This window comes from Typopeltis vanoorti, chromosome 12 (genome assembly GCF_054136105.1).
Source record: "Typopeltis vanoorti isolate ZY-2024b chromosome 12, IOZ_Tvanoo_1.0, whole genome shotgun sequence".
In the NCBI taxonomy this organism is placed as follows: domain Eukaryota; kingdom Metazoa; phylum Arthropoda; class Arachnida; order Uropygi; family Thelyphonidae; genus Typopeltis; species Typopeltis vanoorti.
The window spans coordinates 3,828,222-3,848,153 of NC_143560.1; the positions used below are offsets into that span (position 1 = coordinate 3,828,222).

The 19,932-nt window shown below is 33.4% G+C and overlaps 1 protein-coding gene across 1 annotated transcript in view; it reads right to left on the reverse strand.

Moving 5' to 3' along the window:
- Positions 1 to 404: 404 nt before the first annotated feature.
- Positions 405 to 19,932, reverse strand: part of LOC150100551 (mitochondrial import receptor subunit TOM70-like) — a 189,622-nt gene continuing 170,094 nt past the window's right edge. The window contains exon 11 of the mRNA XM_090401832.1: positions 405 to 1,482. Coding sequence (XP_090257958.1) covers positions 1,314 to 1,482 — 169 coding nt within the window. The 3' untranslated portion in view covers positions 405 to 1,313. The remainder of the gene's footprint in view (positions 1,483 to 19,932) is intronic.

Genomic DNA, 19,932 nt, shown 5'->3' on the forward strand with positions numbered 1-19,932 from the left:
AAACACCCTGTAATCAGCAGCAGTGTATACATGATTACATGACTAAATGTCAGATGGATGGCTCCTTTAAATAAGAACGAGATTGCAAAAAATATCGAAATACTTTGGCCTTTTCCACATATAAAACCTTTATGGAACCTGTTAATTGGCTATGAAACCAGTATGTCTATAAACTGCATGTGCTGATATGCCTATTTTGCAGGATGAAAAACCTTGTTACCTTTACTTGTGAAAAGCTAACTCATCTTTACTTGAAAATTTATCGATTCCTGAGGTACATAATTTCGCATGATCCTGCATATTTATGTAGACGTATATGTCTCACTTTTCTGAAACAGAATTTTCTTGAACAATATTAAATATAGTTGGTGAAACATAAATATTAACACAAAAAACATAACAAATATTGTGGAAACTGTTTATTAGACCACACTTAATTATAAGAATAAGCTCTTCACCAAGTTTGCAACAAATTCAGTGCACCTCATTTATTGAACTAATGCATCACATGAAAGTTTTTTTGGGGGAAGGGAAAAGAAATGGGACTACAAAAACTTTAATCATGATTTTCAGCCGGCTAAATGAATGCCTTTCAAGCAACATACCCCATTCACTATATATATATATATATACTTATAAAATATAAGATGTAATGGCATTAAGTTTAAGAAGAAAGAATATAACTAGAAGACACTGTTATAAGATAAGAGTGAAAAATGATCAAGATCACTTATATTTGGAAGTTAGGTGTTGAATGATTTTATGCTAACAGTAAACAAAATTTCAGATGCAAAAGTTAAATACATGCAAAGACAATAAAAAAATAGAACTGATAAAAAGGATGTGCTGTTTGATGGAATTATAAGCAAATGTGTAAGATGCAAAATATTGCAATAAAAGATCTTTGCTGTTTTTTTTTTAAAGGTTGCTTTGTAATAAAGAATTCTTACACAATGCATTTTGATAAATGCACTGTGACAGAAATGATTTCTAATTACTTTCTTACAAGTTCTTCATCTAGTGGTATCATTACCAACTGAACCAGATCTCTTCTCACACATCCACAGAACATCTGGCCAGTTTAAGGACATCTACAGTTCACAGATACTATTATGTCCTAATATAAATCTGTTCATATCCTAGCAAGTTTGCGACTTGCATAATCATTCTATTACACATACCCTCTATGCCATCGTAGTTCTATGGTGCAGTTTATCTATTCAGGCACTGTGAAGTCTTCAAGATGACAACAAAATGGCCATCAATTTCTCTGCAAAGGCATCATTCAACAACAGACAGAACTGTTAAAACGCTTAACTCCCACTGTTTTCTAGTCCTCCAGTATTTATTCCTAGGTATTCTGCAACCTTTGCCTGAGCCTGAGCAGCTTGATGAAGAGATAGTAGATGGGCTAATTCAGCCTCAGTGTGAGCTAAACCTATTGCCTTTTCAAACAGTTCCAGGCCTCTTTTCAAGTTACCTCTAGAAAAAAAGAAAAATACATTATTTCCTTAATAGTGATGTAATGGCATTATCTGAAATACTATATCATAAATAACACACACAATGGTATTTATTCTCATGTTTTTAAGAATAACAATTTAAACAAAACTATTAAAATTTATGTTGTATCTTGTTGCATGTAGCAGATAATACTTAGCTGCCAATATTTGCACTGTAATCCTTCTTATGAACAGAATAATATGACAAATGAATAGCTATCAGACATATCAATATAAGACCGTACATACGTTCATGTCTGTTACCTAGCTGCTGTTTCACTTATTATCACATATGACTCCTGCAGATCAAAATTTTAAAACTAGCATATTTTTGTCTTATGACAAAAAATATGCTAGTTTCAAAATTTTGAAATTCAGAAATCTAGAGGGTCTACAGTATTTTCATCTATCAGCTTGCAAATTTTATAAAACAGTATCAACTAATTTAAAAATGTGACATTTAACCATTACACACACACACATTAAAATTAGAACATGTAACTCATTACTGCTATCATCATCTACTACTAACAGTCCTCCGAAACAATATTCTTTTTCAGTCTGTTTCACCGAAACATATGTTGAAATATTTAATTTTAAATATAACTTTAAATAACAAAACAGGAAATATTTATTTATTTTAAAAATTTAAATATGTATTGATTAAAGGCCAAAGCTAGATAACTGGCAGACTCTCAGATTTTTAAGGAATGCAGAAAACCAATAGGGCTTGTTGACCTAATGCCCTATCCTAACCTGTTTTTGTAATATAGCACATTAATAGATATCAGGATACTAAAACAAATGAGGATTGGCTAGAAATTTGGATTTACTTGACCAAATTATATTATGTTGTGGCTTAAACCAAAAGACATTGATGCTACAACAAGATGAAATGTCATGCCAGCTGGGATGTTACATGGTTAAATAGAGCTCCTGCAGTTTTCATTAAAAATTTTGAATGGTGAAAAATCAGCTGCTACAGATTCAGAGTCAACATAGCACCTCAACAGAAAAGAAGCAGAACCAGAAGAAGAATTAGAAAAGTATTGCATCAGCATAAATGTTCACTTTTTTGTAACACCATTTATGTTGATGTGGTACTTTTCTAATTCTTCTTCTATTCAACAATATGAATGAGGTTAACCTTGAATGGCAGCAATATCAAGTAGAGTAACATGGGCATACATCAAAATGAATAGTTGGATAATGAGACTATTTGTGCCTATGATCTCACAGAGGTTTCTGCTAAAGAAGAAGTGGAGGAATGCAAGTCATTAGCAAAACAGGAACAGTGATATTTTTGACATCTTACCGCTGCCGAGTTATCAGAAACAAGTGGCAAGTGAATTTTCAGCAGTGTTCTAAATGCACTCAAAATATATGGCCTTCTTTGCATAATTCACACTATTTTTTTTATTTTAAAACATCTCATTCACTACCAAGTTATTTAACCATGGGAGGCCTCTAACGAATGTAATAAAGAAGTTTTATTTTCAACCAGGAGATAGTGTATTATGTAATTAATTTAATAAGTTAATTCCTTTGTAGACTCTTTGGTCCCTGCCAAAGGTTAGTTGAAATGGAGATACTCTTGCTACCTTACCGCTGTTTCTGAAATGCGAAGCAATTCCTATCTCTCTGACTTGCAACTTATGCAAAATAAAATGTTTGAGAATACTTGCCTATTTATTTCAAAATTAATCTGCAAAGAGGGTAGATTTAGTTTACAACAGAGTGAGAGATAAATGGTGCCACCCTGTTAAAAACTAAATGTACCCTGTGTTGTCTGCAGATTAATTTCGAAATAAATAGACAAGTATTCTCAAACATTTTATTTTGCATAAGTTGCAAGTCATCACCATTCTTATAAAAATCAGACATAAGCTTATTTTTACAATTCACAACATGAATTAGCTTAGTGTACTATATACTTGAACATTTTACATGATCAAAAGAGCTTTTTCATCATTATTTAAAAAACACTATCTTCCAAAGATGCTTTGAGACCAAATTACATCTAGCTCTGTTACAAGTGTCAACCATTTTTTGAAGTTTTGATAAACTCATGGACAAGTATTATTGAATTATTTTATGGATAACGTATACAAATTGACCTTTGTTATGGAAAATAAATGAACGGAAATGCACACTACACCTTTTAGTTTTATGAAATGCAAAACTGAAAGTCAAGATAAGGGACCTGAAAATATTAAAAACACTGGAAAATAGAGTTCTACTGTATCATTAAATAAAAACAACCAAGAATTGCTTTCAGGACAAAATGACTCAAAGAATTCAAGTGGTTGCACTACAAAGACAAAAAAAATTGCATTTTATAATGTATAAAAAATATCCTGAGACTGCTGACAGAAACTCTAGATTACTGCAAGGTTTTCGAGGCCTTTTTATTTAAACTGGACACATTTAGATTTCATGAGACTTCAATACTCAAAAAAAAAAAAAAAAAACTGGCACGGCATAGACTAGGCCATAAGTTGCCCAGGAAACATACCTCCAGTTGCTACTATCTCAGTATTAAAGAAACTGAAAACTAAACCTGAAGCAGTAAATATATGAACGTGTGTTATATCAATTTTAAAAAATTGATATAAAATGAATTTAAAAAAAAAAACAAATAAAACTAAAGGTATGAACAGAATAAACCAGATTATTAAATTAATAATAAACACTTATCAGACTACCTTCTTCTGTCTATTGTGATCAAGAAGTAATATAAAAATAGTTTATCCAAATTCCATTTATTTTCTGCAATCTTTATTTCATATTCTTAATGCATATTTGTTGGCTGAGTAGATAGCAACTGAACTTCAAGTTCCATTGTGGAATGTTTGTAGAAATTTTTAGGTAGTAGATAATTTTATAGCTTGGTGTGAAACCACTATTCTGTTACTGGAGGCCCAAAGTAGCTTGAAAAATAATTCTGCTTTTGTCTTTTGAGCAGGGGAACAGGATTACCTATCCTTAGCTGATTTACTGTAATAAATGTGCAATAAGTTTACTAACCTTTCATGGATGGGATTCACAAATAATCTTTTCTCTTTACTGTAGATACTAAAGTTTGTTTTGAGTTCTCAATTCTTATTCCTTGCATTTGAAATTGCATTCATTCAAATTTCTACAATATTTATACTTATATATGTTATTATACCTTCTACTACATACATATCTGAGGAAATAAGCATATTCACATTTACTTTTTCTACCAATGTTCAAGTCAATGCAAAAGAGTTTAAAATGTTTTTCTTATAATGCTTAAATTAATTAAGCCTTCACTTATTTCATACTATAGTCTGCAAAACTATACACAATAATGAGGCATAATTTCAGAGAAACCAAATCAATCAAATATAATGTTGACTAGGTAGCATATCATTTTTTATAATGATGAGTAATATTTGATTTCACCAAATGCGTTCATCATTTGAATCAAATGATGAAAACATTTGGGTTCAGTTTTATAAAGTTAACAACAGAGCTAATGCAGGAAAGACAACAATACTTTGTGATATAACTGATGTTCTGAGACAAATAACAAGATCATTCTAAATCATCATCATCATGCCTATCAAGGATTTAGGTCTAGAGTTGCTTGATCCTGCCTTAGAAGTCATCATTGAATCTTTTAAGAGGACGTCCTGGTTTTCTTTTTCCTAATGGCTTGTACTTCAAGGCTTGTTTTGGTAATCTTTCTGTTTTCATTCTTTAAACATGTTCCATCCATTTATGTTTATATTTTTTAATTTTTTCTATTACTGATTCCTGGTTTAATTCTTTCATAATTTCTTCATTTCTTTTGTGATCGAATAGAGTATATAACATACAGATTTTATTTAAAAATAATAGGAGTCTTCCTTTGAATCTTGTTCCTGCATATTTATATAGTTTTGAACCTAGCTTATCTTCTCCAGGTGATTTTCTGTTTGTTTCTTTGCAGTTTTTCTCATAAACTTCATTTCAGGTTATTAATCTTTGTTTGTCTTATTGTCCAGATATCACTTCCATACATTAGGACTGGTAGGGTGAATGTATTATATACTTTTACTCTGGTTTGTTTTTGAACTAGGTTTAGTTTAAATATAGAGTTAATCACATCTGTTATTTTTAAATATTTTGCAATTTTTAGGTTTATATCTTTTTAATTTTCATATGTAATCATACAACCTAGGTAGTTAAATGAATTCACCTGTTCTAAAATCTTGTTATTTATTATTATATTAGTTCTTACTGGATCTTGTCCTTTAAATACCAACATTTTTGATTCTTCTGTTAATATTATCATTCTGTAATCTTTGGCTATCTCATTTAAATTTAAAATACCTTTCTGTAAGTTATCTTCAGAATTTGTAATTATTATTTGGTCATCGACAAAAAGAGTGTTTAAGTTCACAGTAGGAGAAAGCTTAATACCTTGATGGAAAATTTTATTCCATTTTATTATTATTTCATTTAGGTAAATATTAAAAAGAGTTGCTGAGAGGGGACATCCCTGTTGGAATCCTTGGTTTATCGCTCTCGTATATGATAGCTCATAATTTAATCTTATTTGTATTTGTATTATTTTTATATATACTTATGATAGCTTTTAGGATATTATATGGTATTTGTCTTTCTTTTAATATGTTAAATAAAATGCTTCTTTTAACTTTGTCAAATGCTTTTTCAAAGTCAATAAATGTAATATATGTTTCTAAATTGTATTCTCTTCTTTTCTCTATGATTAATTTTAAGCAAAAGGATGGGTCTATACATGATCGTCCTTTTCTAAATCCATTCTGTACTTTTAAAATAAAATTTTCAGAATATTTTATTAGTTTGTTATTTAAAATTCTGCTATATATTTTGTAACAGGAATTTAGTATACTTATACCTCTATAGTTATTAGGATCATCTCAACTATCTTTTTTAAAGATAGGAATCATAATTGCTTTTTTCCATTCTATTGGGGTGGGTTACCAGTTGAATAGATTTTATTTAAACATAACAGGAGTCTTTCTTTGAACCTTGTTCCTGCATATTTATATAGTTCTGAACCTAGCATATTTCTCCAGGTGATTTCTTTCTGTTGCTTGTTTCTTTCAGGCTGATTTCTAATTCTTTTTTTGTTATTTCCTTTTCATTTTCATTAAATGTTTCCCAGTTATCTTTTTTAAAATATTTATCTGTCCATAATTCTGTATAGAAATTCTTCTACTTTCAATTCGGTGTTTAATTTTATGTTTTCTTTAGTATCTGTATTTAAGTGTTTCAAAATCTTATATATACATTTGGTCTTATTTTATATAAATCATGTTCTAAATTAGAAACAAATTTATTCCACGATTCTCTGTTTTTTTCTGATTTCTCTTTTAGCTATGGCTCTTATTCTTTTATATTCTATTTCATCTTCTAATTTTTTACTGATTTCTAACTAAATATTAAAACAATCTATTCAGAGAAGAGAAACCAAAGAAAGGAAGATGAGATTCGTTTCTGTGGTTAACATTTTTAGTTAACCACAAAATATGGATGAAAATACAGAAAACATAAGGTGTGATAGAGAGCCGAAGATTTATATGGAATATAAATGGAATAGAGATATGAATTTTGAGAGAAACTGTACTATATTAAAAGTGAAGATACCAGAAAGAATCTTAACTTTAAATTTTCAAGAATATGCAAGCTCAGCTAATCTAAAGGTATGGTCATTTAAACAGAATGGGAAATGAAAAATTAAACAAAACTGGTGAAGAAAAAAACCAGAAATGCCAGCTGAAGTTGCTGCATTCAGAAAACAGTGATAAAAGACAGGGAAAAAATGGCTATAACATTCAACATTAAATATGGATATCGAACAGAATATTTAAGGTATAGTGAGGATCTGAAAAAAAAAAATGGATAAAGAAAAAAAAAATAAGTGAAAATGTCCAGGTACTTGTACAAAAAGACAACATGAAACTAATTTAAGCAGTGGATCTGAGAGCTAGATTTGAGATGGGGATCAGAGATATCAGTCCTGAAAATGAACACTATTACCCACCCACCCCTCCCCTTTCTAATTGTTGATACTGTTATAAGTAAAAAGCCAAAATTTGGTATAGCTTGTTGTTATAATTTTTTATATAACTTGGCTGGCCAATTAGTTAGCATATCTTCTCTCCAACTAAGAGGCTGTGGGTTTGAATCCTACTGCAGGCATAGATAGATGTTTATGATTGTCGTTTAAGTGGGAGATGAATTTCATCATCCGATGTGAGACCTCCACTCAGCTTACTAGAGGCCAGAAGTAACTTAAAATAAGTTTCATGTTTGGTGTCTCTAAAACAGAGTTTTCAGACTATGTAAAAAAAAAAATAAATAGATAAAAACACAAAAATATATATGTAAATTAACAAAACATGCGGAAAAAATCCATTGGTCCACTCACAGTACTAATGTACTATACGTTTATTTCGTGAGTGAAAGCCACATAAAAACTTGTTTAACTAATAAAAATTAAAAGCTCCATCAGTATTTGAAAAAACAAGTAACGACTACTAAGAATAGCTTGGTAAGTATAAAATGTATAAAATTTGATAGAGAAGAGCAATGAAAAAACAAAACAAAATGTAATATTTTATTTAAAGCAATGAAATCAGAAAAATTTTTATATTTGCATGAAATGCTATTGTGACATTTAGAACTGCACATGATTTTCTTCCTTTTGCAGAACACTTATTTCAAAAACAATATTTGCATTGAAATCGGATAAACCTCTTAGTCTGATGCAGCAGTGATCTGTCTGTATTGCTGCATAACTAAGTGATATTTATTTTTCTTAGTTCATCTCAGTAATGTTGAAAAAATTTTACTTTCAGTGTCAAACTCAGATCTGGAATATAATTTCTATAAAATACCTCCCTTGGTCCTTAATTTATGCAACTCATTTTTGTTTCTGTTTAAAACTACAGCAGTCATATTGTGGAATGAACCTTTTACCTTCTATGAACTGGTAATACAGTTCCATATATCAGGAATGAGTTGCATAACTTTAGGGACCAAGGAAGGTTATTTCCTGAAATACCTTCCTTGATATTTGTTGAGGTTGGGAATGTGTATTAGATGTGGATGTTTGCCTTTTTTTGTGTGTGTGTGTGGATTTCAATTATCAGTAGATACAAAAAAGTGCTTAAGGGTCAAAGCTGTATAACTGAGAGGGGACCTCCACATAACCTTTAAAGGAATGCAGAGAACCGACCAGGGCTTCTGACCTAATGTCCAATCCTCACCTTCTCGTGGTGCACCCTGTTGGGTATCTACCTGGATACTGAACTAACAAGGATGGGCTGACAACTTAAGATTTAGCTGACCAAATTGTATTCTTATTGGCTTTAACCAATATACAAAATGATGGTACAACATGACAAAATTTCATGTCGGCTGGGGCATCGCCCGGTTCAACAAGGCCCCTGTTGTTTTCGCCAGGGAACCAGGGCAAACAGCAAAAAGTTAGCTACTGGAACAAATCAGAAAACACACCCCCAACTCAACATCACCAGAGTTAAAGATCGATACTATCAACATAAGAAGCCTGAATGGCAAAGAAATGGAGCCAGTGGAGGAATTAGATAACTACCAGATCGACATAATAGGGGCGACTGAAACAAAAACTGGTGAGATCTTTCTAAGCAATAAATACAAAATGTTATATTCAGGCAATGACAATCAAGGAAAAGAAGGAGTAGCCATTGTATTCAACACAAAATACGAGGCTAATCTTCTTGAATGGCACACAATCTCAAGTAGGGTGATGTGGGCAAATATCAGAATGGGAAATTGGACAATGAGACTTATTTGTGCCTATGGTTCCACAGAAGGTTCTATTATGATAGAAGTGGAGGAATTTTTTGATGCTTTAGAGAAAGCATCTGACACAATGAAAAAGGAAAAGTTGGTCCTTGTTGGGGATCGAAATAGCAGAGTAGGAAATGATTATCAGACATACAAAAATATTTTGGGAAAATTTGGAGAAAAGAGCAAAGCTAATAATAATGGCAAAGACCTGTTTGATTTCCGCTAAGGACATGGACTGGTTATTACTAACACCATGTTCCAACATAAATATGTGCACAAATTCACATAGAGAGAAGAAGAAAGGAATAAGAAAAGTCTCATTGACTATGTTATTGTTGAGCAAAGTTTTCACCCTGGTGCAGGACACCAGGGTGAAACAGGGTGTACAGAGGATTTGAAATTGGAAGTGATCACTATTTAGTCTTGAGCAGAATAAAATTGATGATTACAATGAAAACACATCCCAACTCAACATCACCAGAGTTAAAGATCGGTACTATCAACATAAGAAGCTTGAATGGCAAACAAATGGAGCTAGCAGAGGAATTAGATAAGTACCAGATTGACATACTAGGGATAACTGAAACAAAAAAGACAAAACTGGTGAGATCTTTCTGAGCAATAATTACAAAATGTTATAGCTCTCATAGTACCCATATATAAAAAGGGAAATAAAACTGCATGTGAGAATTACAGAGGTATTTCCCTACTGAGTGTTCCTGGCAAGATCTATGCAAGTATACTTGAGAAACGGTTGAGAAGAATTGTGGAAGAAAAGCTTGGTGAAGAACAAGCTGGATTCAGGTTAAATAGAGGCTGTCAGGATCAGATCTTCACTTTACGACAAATAGTCGAGAAAGCATGGGAATATAACAAAGATCTGTATTTAAGTTTTGCAGATCTGGAAAAGGCAAATGACAAGATGCCAAGAGAGAAGCTTCAATATGCTACAGTTATATGGTATCAATGGGGCATTATATCAAGTAATACCTAGTCTTTATTTGAGTTGAATGTCAGCAGTTAGAATTGAAGGAAGTACAGGAAAATGGTTTAATGTTAAATCTGGTGTGAGACAAGGATGTACATTATCTATAATTATTCATTATCTATATAGATCACATTATGAAGGAAAGTGGTATTAAACATGATATCAGAATTGGAGATGTTAATGTCAGCTTTATGCAGACGATGTTATACTTCTAAATAAATCCGGTACAAGTTTGCAAGATTCCCTGACTAAATTGAATAACTTGTAATAGAAATGGTATGAAGGTCAGCAATAAAAAGACGAAGACAATGAAAATAGGTAGAATTGTTGAAAATATCAACTGCGTTATGAACGGAGAACCTGTGGAACAAGTAAAATATTTCAGCTTAGGCATGATTTTTAGTGAAGATGGTAAATTAAATATGGAAGTAGACAACAGAATCAACAAAGCTGGTATGGTAGGAAGTCAACTGAATAAATTTATATGGAATAAGAGATAAATTAATCAGAACACTAAAGAAATGAAAACACTAAATGAAATGAAAATGAAAAATCAGCGGCGTGAACAGATGGCATCAATGGCAATATCGTATTAAAAACGAGGATATTAGGAATGAACTTGACATTGTCAGCATCCAGGAATGCATTAGCAGAGCTAATCTCAGGTGGTATGGCCACTTAAACAGAATGCGCGAGGAAAGATTAGCAAAACAAACCTTCTCCGCAAGGTTGGCAGGAAAACGACCCAGAGGAAGACCAAGATATAGATGGATTGATATGGTACAAAGTGCCTTAAACGATAGAAATATAAGATCTGATAATGTTGGCGTCTTGACAAGTAACAGGTTGATTTGGAGGAAAATTGTTGATAGGAAGCTAGTAATGATGTAAATTTTTCATGTAGTACTATCATATCCTATACACCCCTTGAGGGTATGTACATATCAGGAATTTGATGATGATGATTAAAAAAAAAAAACGGAGGTTTTAGAGTACTAAGAACAAAACTCCAGTTTTTATGCGACAGTATCATTTAAGAAAATACAATGATAATAATAAATATTTTTTTAAATATGAATTTTTAAAGGTTACATATGACTAACTTTCATAGTTTGAATAATGAAACGTTTAAGCGTCATTGATTATTCATAATAACACTTCAAAGTATAAGCACCAGGAGAAGAAAACATACTTTTACTCAAATTGCTAATATTTAGTGGGGATTTTACCCAGCATCTACAGAACACAAATTATAACTGTGACAAGTGCACAGCATTCAACTAAATAATATTGTGGAAAACAATTCAAACTATAACTGAAACAGAACTTATGTTCTTAAGTGACACCCTCTATGGGCATGCATGACATTATAAGTAAAAAATGCCACGAAATTATAATCTTGGTTTCATCCTTTATCCAAGTTAAGCCAACAAAGTTTGTGCATGAAGTAACTTCACGACTGGGCTACTTGTATATACAGGCTAATGATTTCACATGAACTGCCTTAGTATCCTATAATGCAAGTATTTAATTAGTATCTTATAATTGCACATATCCTTACAGACATGTATAATGCTATGTATTATGGGAAGGGCCACTACCCAGACCGGTTTTGACCTTTATTGAGGTCTCATCAGTGAAAGCCAGATCCAGAAGAGATATCAAGGTTGAAGTAATGCAGAGATCATATACACTGCTCAAAACAATTATGGGATATTTTGGTTTTCTTTTAAATTATAAAGTTATAAAAATAATTTACAAATGTAACACATTTATTTTAAAATATTCTTAATATACAACAGTGTAGAACAAGGAACTGCGTACAAAATCATGTTAAGATTTGTTGAAATGTGTCTTAGCCGTATTAGCATGTGGGGGGATATAAAAGCGCAACTTGTTGCACTCACTTCCACAGTGCATAATTATAAATTCAATTGTAAACTTGTGTCACCTACCATCTGTTATTTTGTTAAAAATGGCAGAGCAACATGACATCCCAGAATCCATGGCTTCGAGAACCATTGGTCGATTAGAAGCTGGACAAACACAGCAAGTTGTTGCTCAAGTGTGTTGTGTACCTCGAAGCGTAATTTCGCGACTTTGGAATCGCTTTCTGGAGAAGGGAAATGTTTGAAATCATCTTCATGCCATAGGTTTATATGCTTGAAGACCAATGGTTTGCATTCCACTTACTGCAAATCACAAAAGAGCCCGAAGAATTTGGGCACAGGAACACTGCAATTGGACAAATGAGGATTGGGCTCATGTACTTTTTAGTGATGAGTCCAGGTTCAGTCTACAACCAGATAACCTTGGTATGGTGTGAAAGTGGAACAAGAAATAATCCACAGTTTGCTCATGAAAGACCCAACATCAAGGTGAGAGTTTGATGCTATGGGCAGGAATAAGTATAGGTGGCCATACTGTGTTGTATCACCTTTTCTTAATAACTTTGATATCTATGCTTTCTACGTTTATTTGCCCCTTGGTGTCACGTGATACTATCTAAGTACAAAGGGAATTGCCCTGGGGTAGAGCCAAAATCCAAATGCAACAAAGCTTCTGAGGTTCTTCTTCTCATAAAATCCTAAGACATTTATTTCTTATCGCTGCGCCACTTAGGACAATTAGTTTAAAGGAGAAAATCTTAGACAAGAAGTGAACACCCAGCTGTACCTCAGTGACTAACAACCGTGCAATCGTGACCATAGACATTCTACTCAAATCTCCCACTTAGGTTCGCATACTTAGCAAGTGGTGCATCGGATAGTACTAACAAACAACTGAATCAGAGTAAGCAAAAGATTTATTTAACATGCTAACATATATACAGTTCATGGAAGTCTGGGAAAGATCATTTCTAAACTACAAATTTATGTGCTATCATAATTATCAAATGCGAACAATAAATTCTCATAACTCATATAGGATTAACAATAGAGCTGTTCTATATTACTTCACACATAAGATCCTCATAACTCTCTTAATTAAAACCTAGTAAACATACATTACCACCTTGTATTCACACATCCTAAGGTTATCACTCTTTAAATTACACTTGTCTACTTTCACTTTGTTATCTTTGTTTAAGTCCTTAGATCTTGATTCACATATCATTCATTTACACTATTTAACAATAAAATTTCACGATACCGTATTATAGTTATCTCCTGTGCTTGTTCCTCTCTTTACTCGTCCTTGGACCCTCAAATTGATTTCTTCGTGCTGGGGTTAGTATCTGGGATTCTTCAATTATATGCAGGCTCATTTGTTTCAGTGGTCATGCCTTCTTGTCAATAGGATTCTTGGGGCAAGGTCACTCTTTCGCACGTGTTGCTCTTTTACCTAGATTCTGAGGCCTCTTCGCAAACTACCCTTTTCTTCCAGAGTAATACAATTCACCTCGGACCTTTCCCATGGATACATGGCATCTTCCGTTTCCTTCTGCCGGGCATCAGGGCAGAGATTTCCCCTCACGCTCTGGAACCATCCCTCCACTCGCGAAGTCCACACACCTATACCAAAACCACCAGGAAAAAGCCACGTGGGGAGGTTCCTAACTCTTTTATATCTCCGCACCCTATTGTTGGCACCTTCCGTAATCATCCCCCCCCCCGACTCATCAACAGCGCTCAACGCGATATCTCTCAGTAGAGGATTTCGTCTTTTCTGCCTACTCATCATGTGGCATATGTGCACGATATGCTTGCGGCAACTTCCTTTAATCCTGTGCTCTTGGCCTTGGATTACGCTATAATTATCGTTAAAAACTGTGAGTCATTCATCTAAGCTTTGTCTATCTAATTCCTAGGAATGGTATATTGCTTTAATCATACATTAACATTCTTTTTCTCTAGAATTTCATCGCCAATATTTAACTAGCTTAAGTAATCTTTCTACATAAGGGAATAACACTCTTTTCTTATGCATTTTCACAATTATTATCTTTTTGTTTAATATATCTTAATTTTGTTCACATATATGTAATTTACATTCTTAGATGCAAGCAAATTTTCCATTATAGGGTCTTTGCTTGTTAATTTATGAAAGAATAAATTCTCTTAGGAATTTTATCAATTACAATTTAACAACTGGTCTCTATTTTATTAGAAACAGTTCCTTAACAGCCCAAAGGTACTGCAATGAGATTTTGGAACCTATAGTTCGTCCATATGCTGCCGCAATTGGCCAAGAATTCATTTTTATGGATGACAATGCTCATCCACACTGTGCAAATTTGGTACAAGAGTGGTTTGAGGAAGAAGGTATTGAACGAATGGACTGGCCTGTCTGTTCACCAGATTGTAATCCAATCGAACATGCCTGGGATGCTTTAGGTAGGGCATTTCTGCTCGACTGGTGCCACCATGATCACTTAAAGAGCTCGAAATTGCTCTCACAGAAGAGTGGGGAAATATCCCACAAGAACTGTTTGATCATCTTATCTGACCCATGCAATCAAGATGTATCGCTGTTAATTGAGACCATATGCCCTATTAAAAATTAACAAAAGCATTTTTGGCTATTCTTGTTAAAATTATTTCATGTTAAAATGTATAATTTGTTAAATTTGTAATAAATATCGATTATTTAAACAATATGTCATCAATTATACCCTATCCATAAGTAAGAAATATTTATTCATGTATAAAGTACCCAATAGTTATAATTATTTGCAGAAATTTATAATTATCTGACAGAAACTAATTGTTTTGAGCAGTGTATTTCCCATATACAAGTAGTCAAAAGGTGTCACACCTTATTACTAAAATACTCTGGATTAGAGCTAGTTAAAGTTATAAGTTAAAGATGCTGAGAAATTATAATCTTCGTTTTATCCTATATCCAAGTGCAAACAAAGTCTGCACATGAAGTAACTTCACGACTGGGCTACTATATAGAGGCTAACTGACTTCACATCGATTGTCTTAATATCCCATAATGCAAGGCACATATCCTTACAGACATGTACAGTATAATGCTATATATTATTAAACTTATAGTATAACCAAGTGAAAAAACTTTCAACAGTATGTCTAATCCAGAGTATTTTAGTAATCAGGTGACACCTTTTGCCTACTTATATATGGGAAATACATGACCTCTGCATTACTTCAACCCTGGTATCTCTTCTGGGTCTTGCTCCCACTGATGAGACGTTAATAATAGTGACCATTCCCATAACGCATAGCATTATACATGCCTTGCATTATGGGATATGAAGACAACTGGTGTGAAGTTACCTCATGTGCAAACTTTGTTTGCTTCAACAATCAACCACCACCATGGGTTCAATGCCCGTAGGTGTCTGATGTCATCTTGATATAACTCTTCAACTGCATTCTATTTTGTGCAAGAAGACTCAGTTTGTGTACAGAGTTTCTGCACCATTTGACAATGTCATCGCTCCCCCTTCACTGTTTGGGCTTCCTCTTTTGTTCTTTCCTTCAATCATCCCAAACAGCAGTGTTTTTAATTTCTTCTCATCGTTCATTCTACATATATGGCCAAATAGACATAGTTTCCTTTTGATTATTTTCTGGATCCAGCTTCTCAAGTTCTTTCTATAGCACTTCCTCTCAAATTCTAATATCCTCCTTTCAGATTCTCTCAGGAGTACCCAGGCCTCACATCCATAGAGCACGATGATGAAAATACAGGTTTCCACAATGCGCAGTTTTGTGTGTATCTTTATAGCTCGTTTCTTCCATATTTTGTCCATCGCTTTTAAGATAGCTGTTGCTCTGGCTATTCTAATTTTTACCTCTTTTTTTGGATGCCAATTGATGCATGACTTGGACCCAAGTCATGCATCATGTGGCATCCAAGATATGTGAAGTGTTCCACATTTTCAAGTTGAAATCCTTCAATGGTAACTTTGTTCAGTAACTCCTGTTGTCTGAATATCATTGTTTTAATTTTTTTTTCAAAATTGACATTTAGTCCATATCTTTTCCTTTTGCATATAGTGTTTGCAGTGTCCGTTCCAGCCTTGCTGTGTCTTCTTCAATCAGGATGATGTCATCTGCAAAGCAGAGGTAGTTTATTCTCATGCCATTTATTGAAATGCCTCCACCATCTTCTTTAATCTTATCTAGTGTTCTTCCCAGATGCGTGTGGTGAAGATGATTGGTAATATTGGGTCCCCTTGTCTTTGCCAATAGTGGCAAACCAATCTCCAGTCACACCTTCTATACTGACTGCTGCTTGTGCTTGGCTGTTTATATCTTTCAACAGGTGGATCAATTTATTGTCCACACCACATAGCATTCCAAAACTTCCCATGTTATATTTTAGTCAATATTATCGAAGGCTTTCTGAACGTCCACAAAACAGCAGTATATCTTTTTGTTCTTTCTTTGAGCTTTCTCTGCTATTAGCATGAGTTTTTTGTTGCACTGCACTTCGATCTTTTCGAAATCCCGCTTGCTCATCAGGAAGATGTGCCTACATATGACCCTTTAGGTGTTCTGTAAGTATTTTCATCAGCACTTTGCCAAGATGAGCCATTAGTGCAATAGTTCTGTAATTGGTGCATTCTACTAAAGCACTGCCTTTCTTATGAAGAACAACCAAGACCGATTTTTTTTCACTCTTCGGGGATATACCCTGATCTCCATATTTCATTACATAGCTTATGCAATTCTTTTACAACCAATTCTCCCCCATATTTTAGCATTTCACCTATTATGTTGTCATTTCCAGGACTCTTGTTGTTCTTGAGATGTTCCTTACTCACCTCCTCTTCCAAGATGTCATTTTCAAAGATCTCTGCTAGTAGAGAGATTGCTTTTAGTTCTTTGATTACTTCTGTTGCAGTATTATTTAGTTGATTTTTATATAGTTCACTGCAATATCTTGTCCCTCTGTGTATGATTTTGGTTTTGTCCATCAATACTTTATCATCTTTGTCTTTGACTGCTACTGATCTTGTTTGCCACTTCCTATTGACATTTCTTATAAGCTTATAGACCTCTCTAGTTTTGTTGAAAGTTTATTTTGCACTTGGTTAGACTATAATAAATTTAGTTTAATCCTTTATCCAAGTGTAAGCATAGCAGTATACATGTCTGAAAGGAGATGTGCTTTGCATTATGGAAGATACTGAGACAAAGAGTGATGAGAGCTTGGTCCACCTTTGCTCGGAGTTGCACCACCTTACCTCAGTCCTGAAGATATTTTCAGGTGCAAACTTTGTTTGCTTACACTTGGATAAAGGATTAAACTAAATTTATCTCTAGTTTTGTGTTCCCCATAGTACTGTTCAATGTCTTTGCATTGGTCCTCCAGCCAATGTTTGCTTACATTTGGATAAGGAATGAAACCAAGAACATAATTTCTTGGCATCTTTAACTTAATAGTATAACCAAGTGAAAAAACTTTCAACAACATGCATGCAGTTAATTTGGAGAAGTTAGGCTATCAGTTTTCAAAATCAGTTCTTTGGCAAATAAATGCAACCGTACCTGTTGAGATTGGGAGAGTGCTTCATTACTGATGCTACGAAGCACACTTGTAGTCACTAAAAAAGTTATACAGGAACAAACAAATTATAGTAACCAAAGCAGATAAAGGAAATACAACTGTTATTATGCATTAAAAAGATTACAACAGAAAAATGAGTCGTCTCCTTAAGGATGCCTCCATTAGATTATAGAATGAAATCCTATAAAATCTCAAAAAGTGTATAAATAATTAAAAAAAAGTTGCATCTTGGCCCAAAGACATTACCAAAAAGCATAAACTTTATCATGTCAAGTCACCTTGGATGGATATATGGAGTCCTCAAAATTCACAAATCTAATATCCTTCATCTAATAGTAGACAGCCCCATTTACAAAGTTCTCCCTCATCTATTAAAAAATTCCCTTCACTTTAAAAACATTAATAAAGAATTGAAACCTGACAGATTCTGACATCATGGCTCATTTTGATGTTTATATCATTATTCACTAATGTACCTTTGAGAGAGACCCTTGACCACATTAAGCCACATTTCTCTCCTGACATAACTGAATTATTCGGATTCACCAAGTTGCAGGTTATTTCTTATGAAAAACAAAAATATATGAACAGCTGAATGGGACCTGCAATAGATTCTACCCCTACCAACCCCCCCCCCCACACACACACACTAACCTACTTCTATATTTAACATTTTGAACAAAAAGAATTCAACACGGCCACACTTAAACCTATAGTTTGGTTGTGCTATGCTGATGATGATCTGTTTGCTATTTGGTCCAGACACACTGGATAAACTTTTAGCACATCTTAACAGCTAACATCCTAAAATACACTTCACCATAGAAAAAGAAAACAATTGCCTCTCCCTTTCTAGATACAACAATATGTACACAACTTCCTAATGGTTAATCATAATTCTTTTTGTATTTACAGAAAATCCACTCATACAGGAAGGTATTTATGTAAGTAATCACACCACCACCACCCTTAACAGTATGGCATCCTCAAAACTCTGAGTCACAAAGTCAAAGCTATTTGTTCAAATGAAACAGCCCTCAAAACTGAGCTGAGGTACCTTTGCAACACTTTTTTGCTAATGGCTACAATCCCTATAAAAATAAATAAAAATAGTGCATACAACCTGCAAGATCATAGCAAAATGCTTTCCATTTCACAAATTAAAAGTACATCAGAAAAAAATAGCCAAAGTTCTCTGCAAATATAATTTCCATGCCACTTTCAAACTTCCCATTCAGCTAACTACTTGCATCTGTTCTTGTAAAGATCAACTTCATCCTCTTGTACATCCTGACATGTAAAAAGTTCCTTGTGCCTGCAGTTTAGCCTACTTTGGGCAGACTAGCAGATCAATTAACATTTGCCTTGAAGAATACAAAAATTACATCCATGATCATCTGTATGGCATGTCAGGATTATCTCTGATTACTCCTTCACATAGGCTTAAGCAGAAGAAGATATTGATATTACACAGAAGTCATTATAGACCTGAGAGACTGCTTTTAGAATTAGCATTACATAATTCTAAATATCTAATTCTAGATAATTAGATCATCATCATCATCATTAGTGTTCTGTCTCTTGACAGGTCCAATGGTATAACTCAGCAGATTCTCTTCCTCCAATTTCCTCTGTCTCTTGCTTCCTCCTTCATTTCCTGATATCTTCTTGTGCCCATTATATCATCAAGCATCATTAGTCGTCTCCTTCCTCATGGTCGCTTTTCTTCAATTTTCCCTTCTATCATTCTTTTCAGCAGGCTGTCTCCTCTTAATATATGTCCTATCCAGTTATGCTTTCTTCTTCAACTCTTTGTAATACTTCTTCATTGGTGATTTTTTCAGTCCACTTTATTTTCTCCATAGCCACATTTCAAATGTCTCCAACTTTTTAGCTTCTTTCTTCCCAATTGTCCATGTTTCTGATCCATATAAGGTCATACTCCAAATATAACACTTAATAAGCCTTTTCTTTAGATTTTTATTCATTTTATTAATAAACAAATTTTTCTTGCTATAAAATGCATATTTTCCTTTGTTAATTCTTTCTTTTATTTCCATGACACATTTTCCATTTTCTTGTATTATTATACTACCAAGGTATTTGTATTCTCTCACTTGCTCT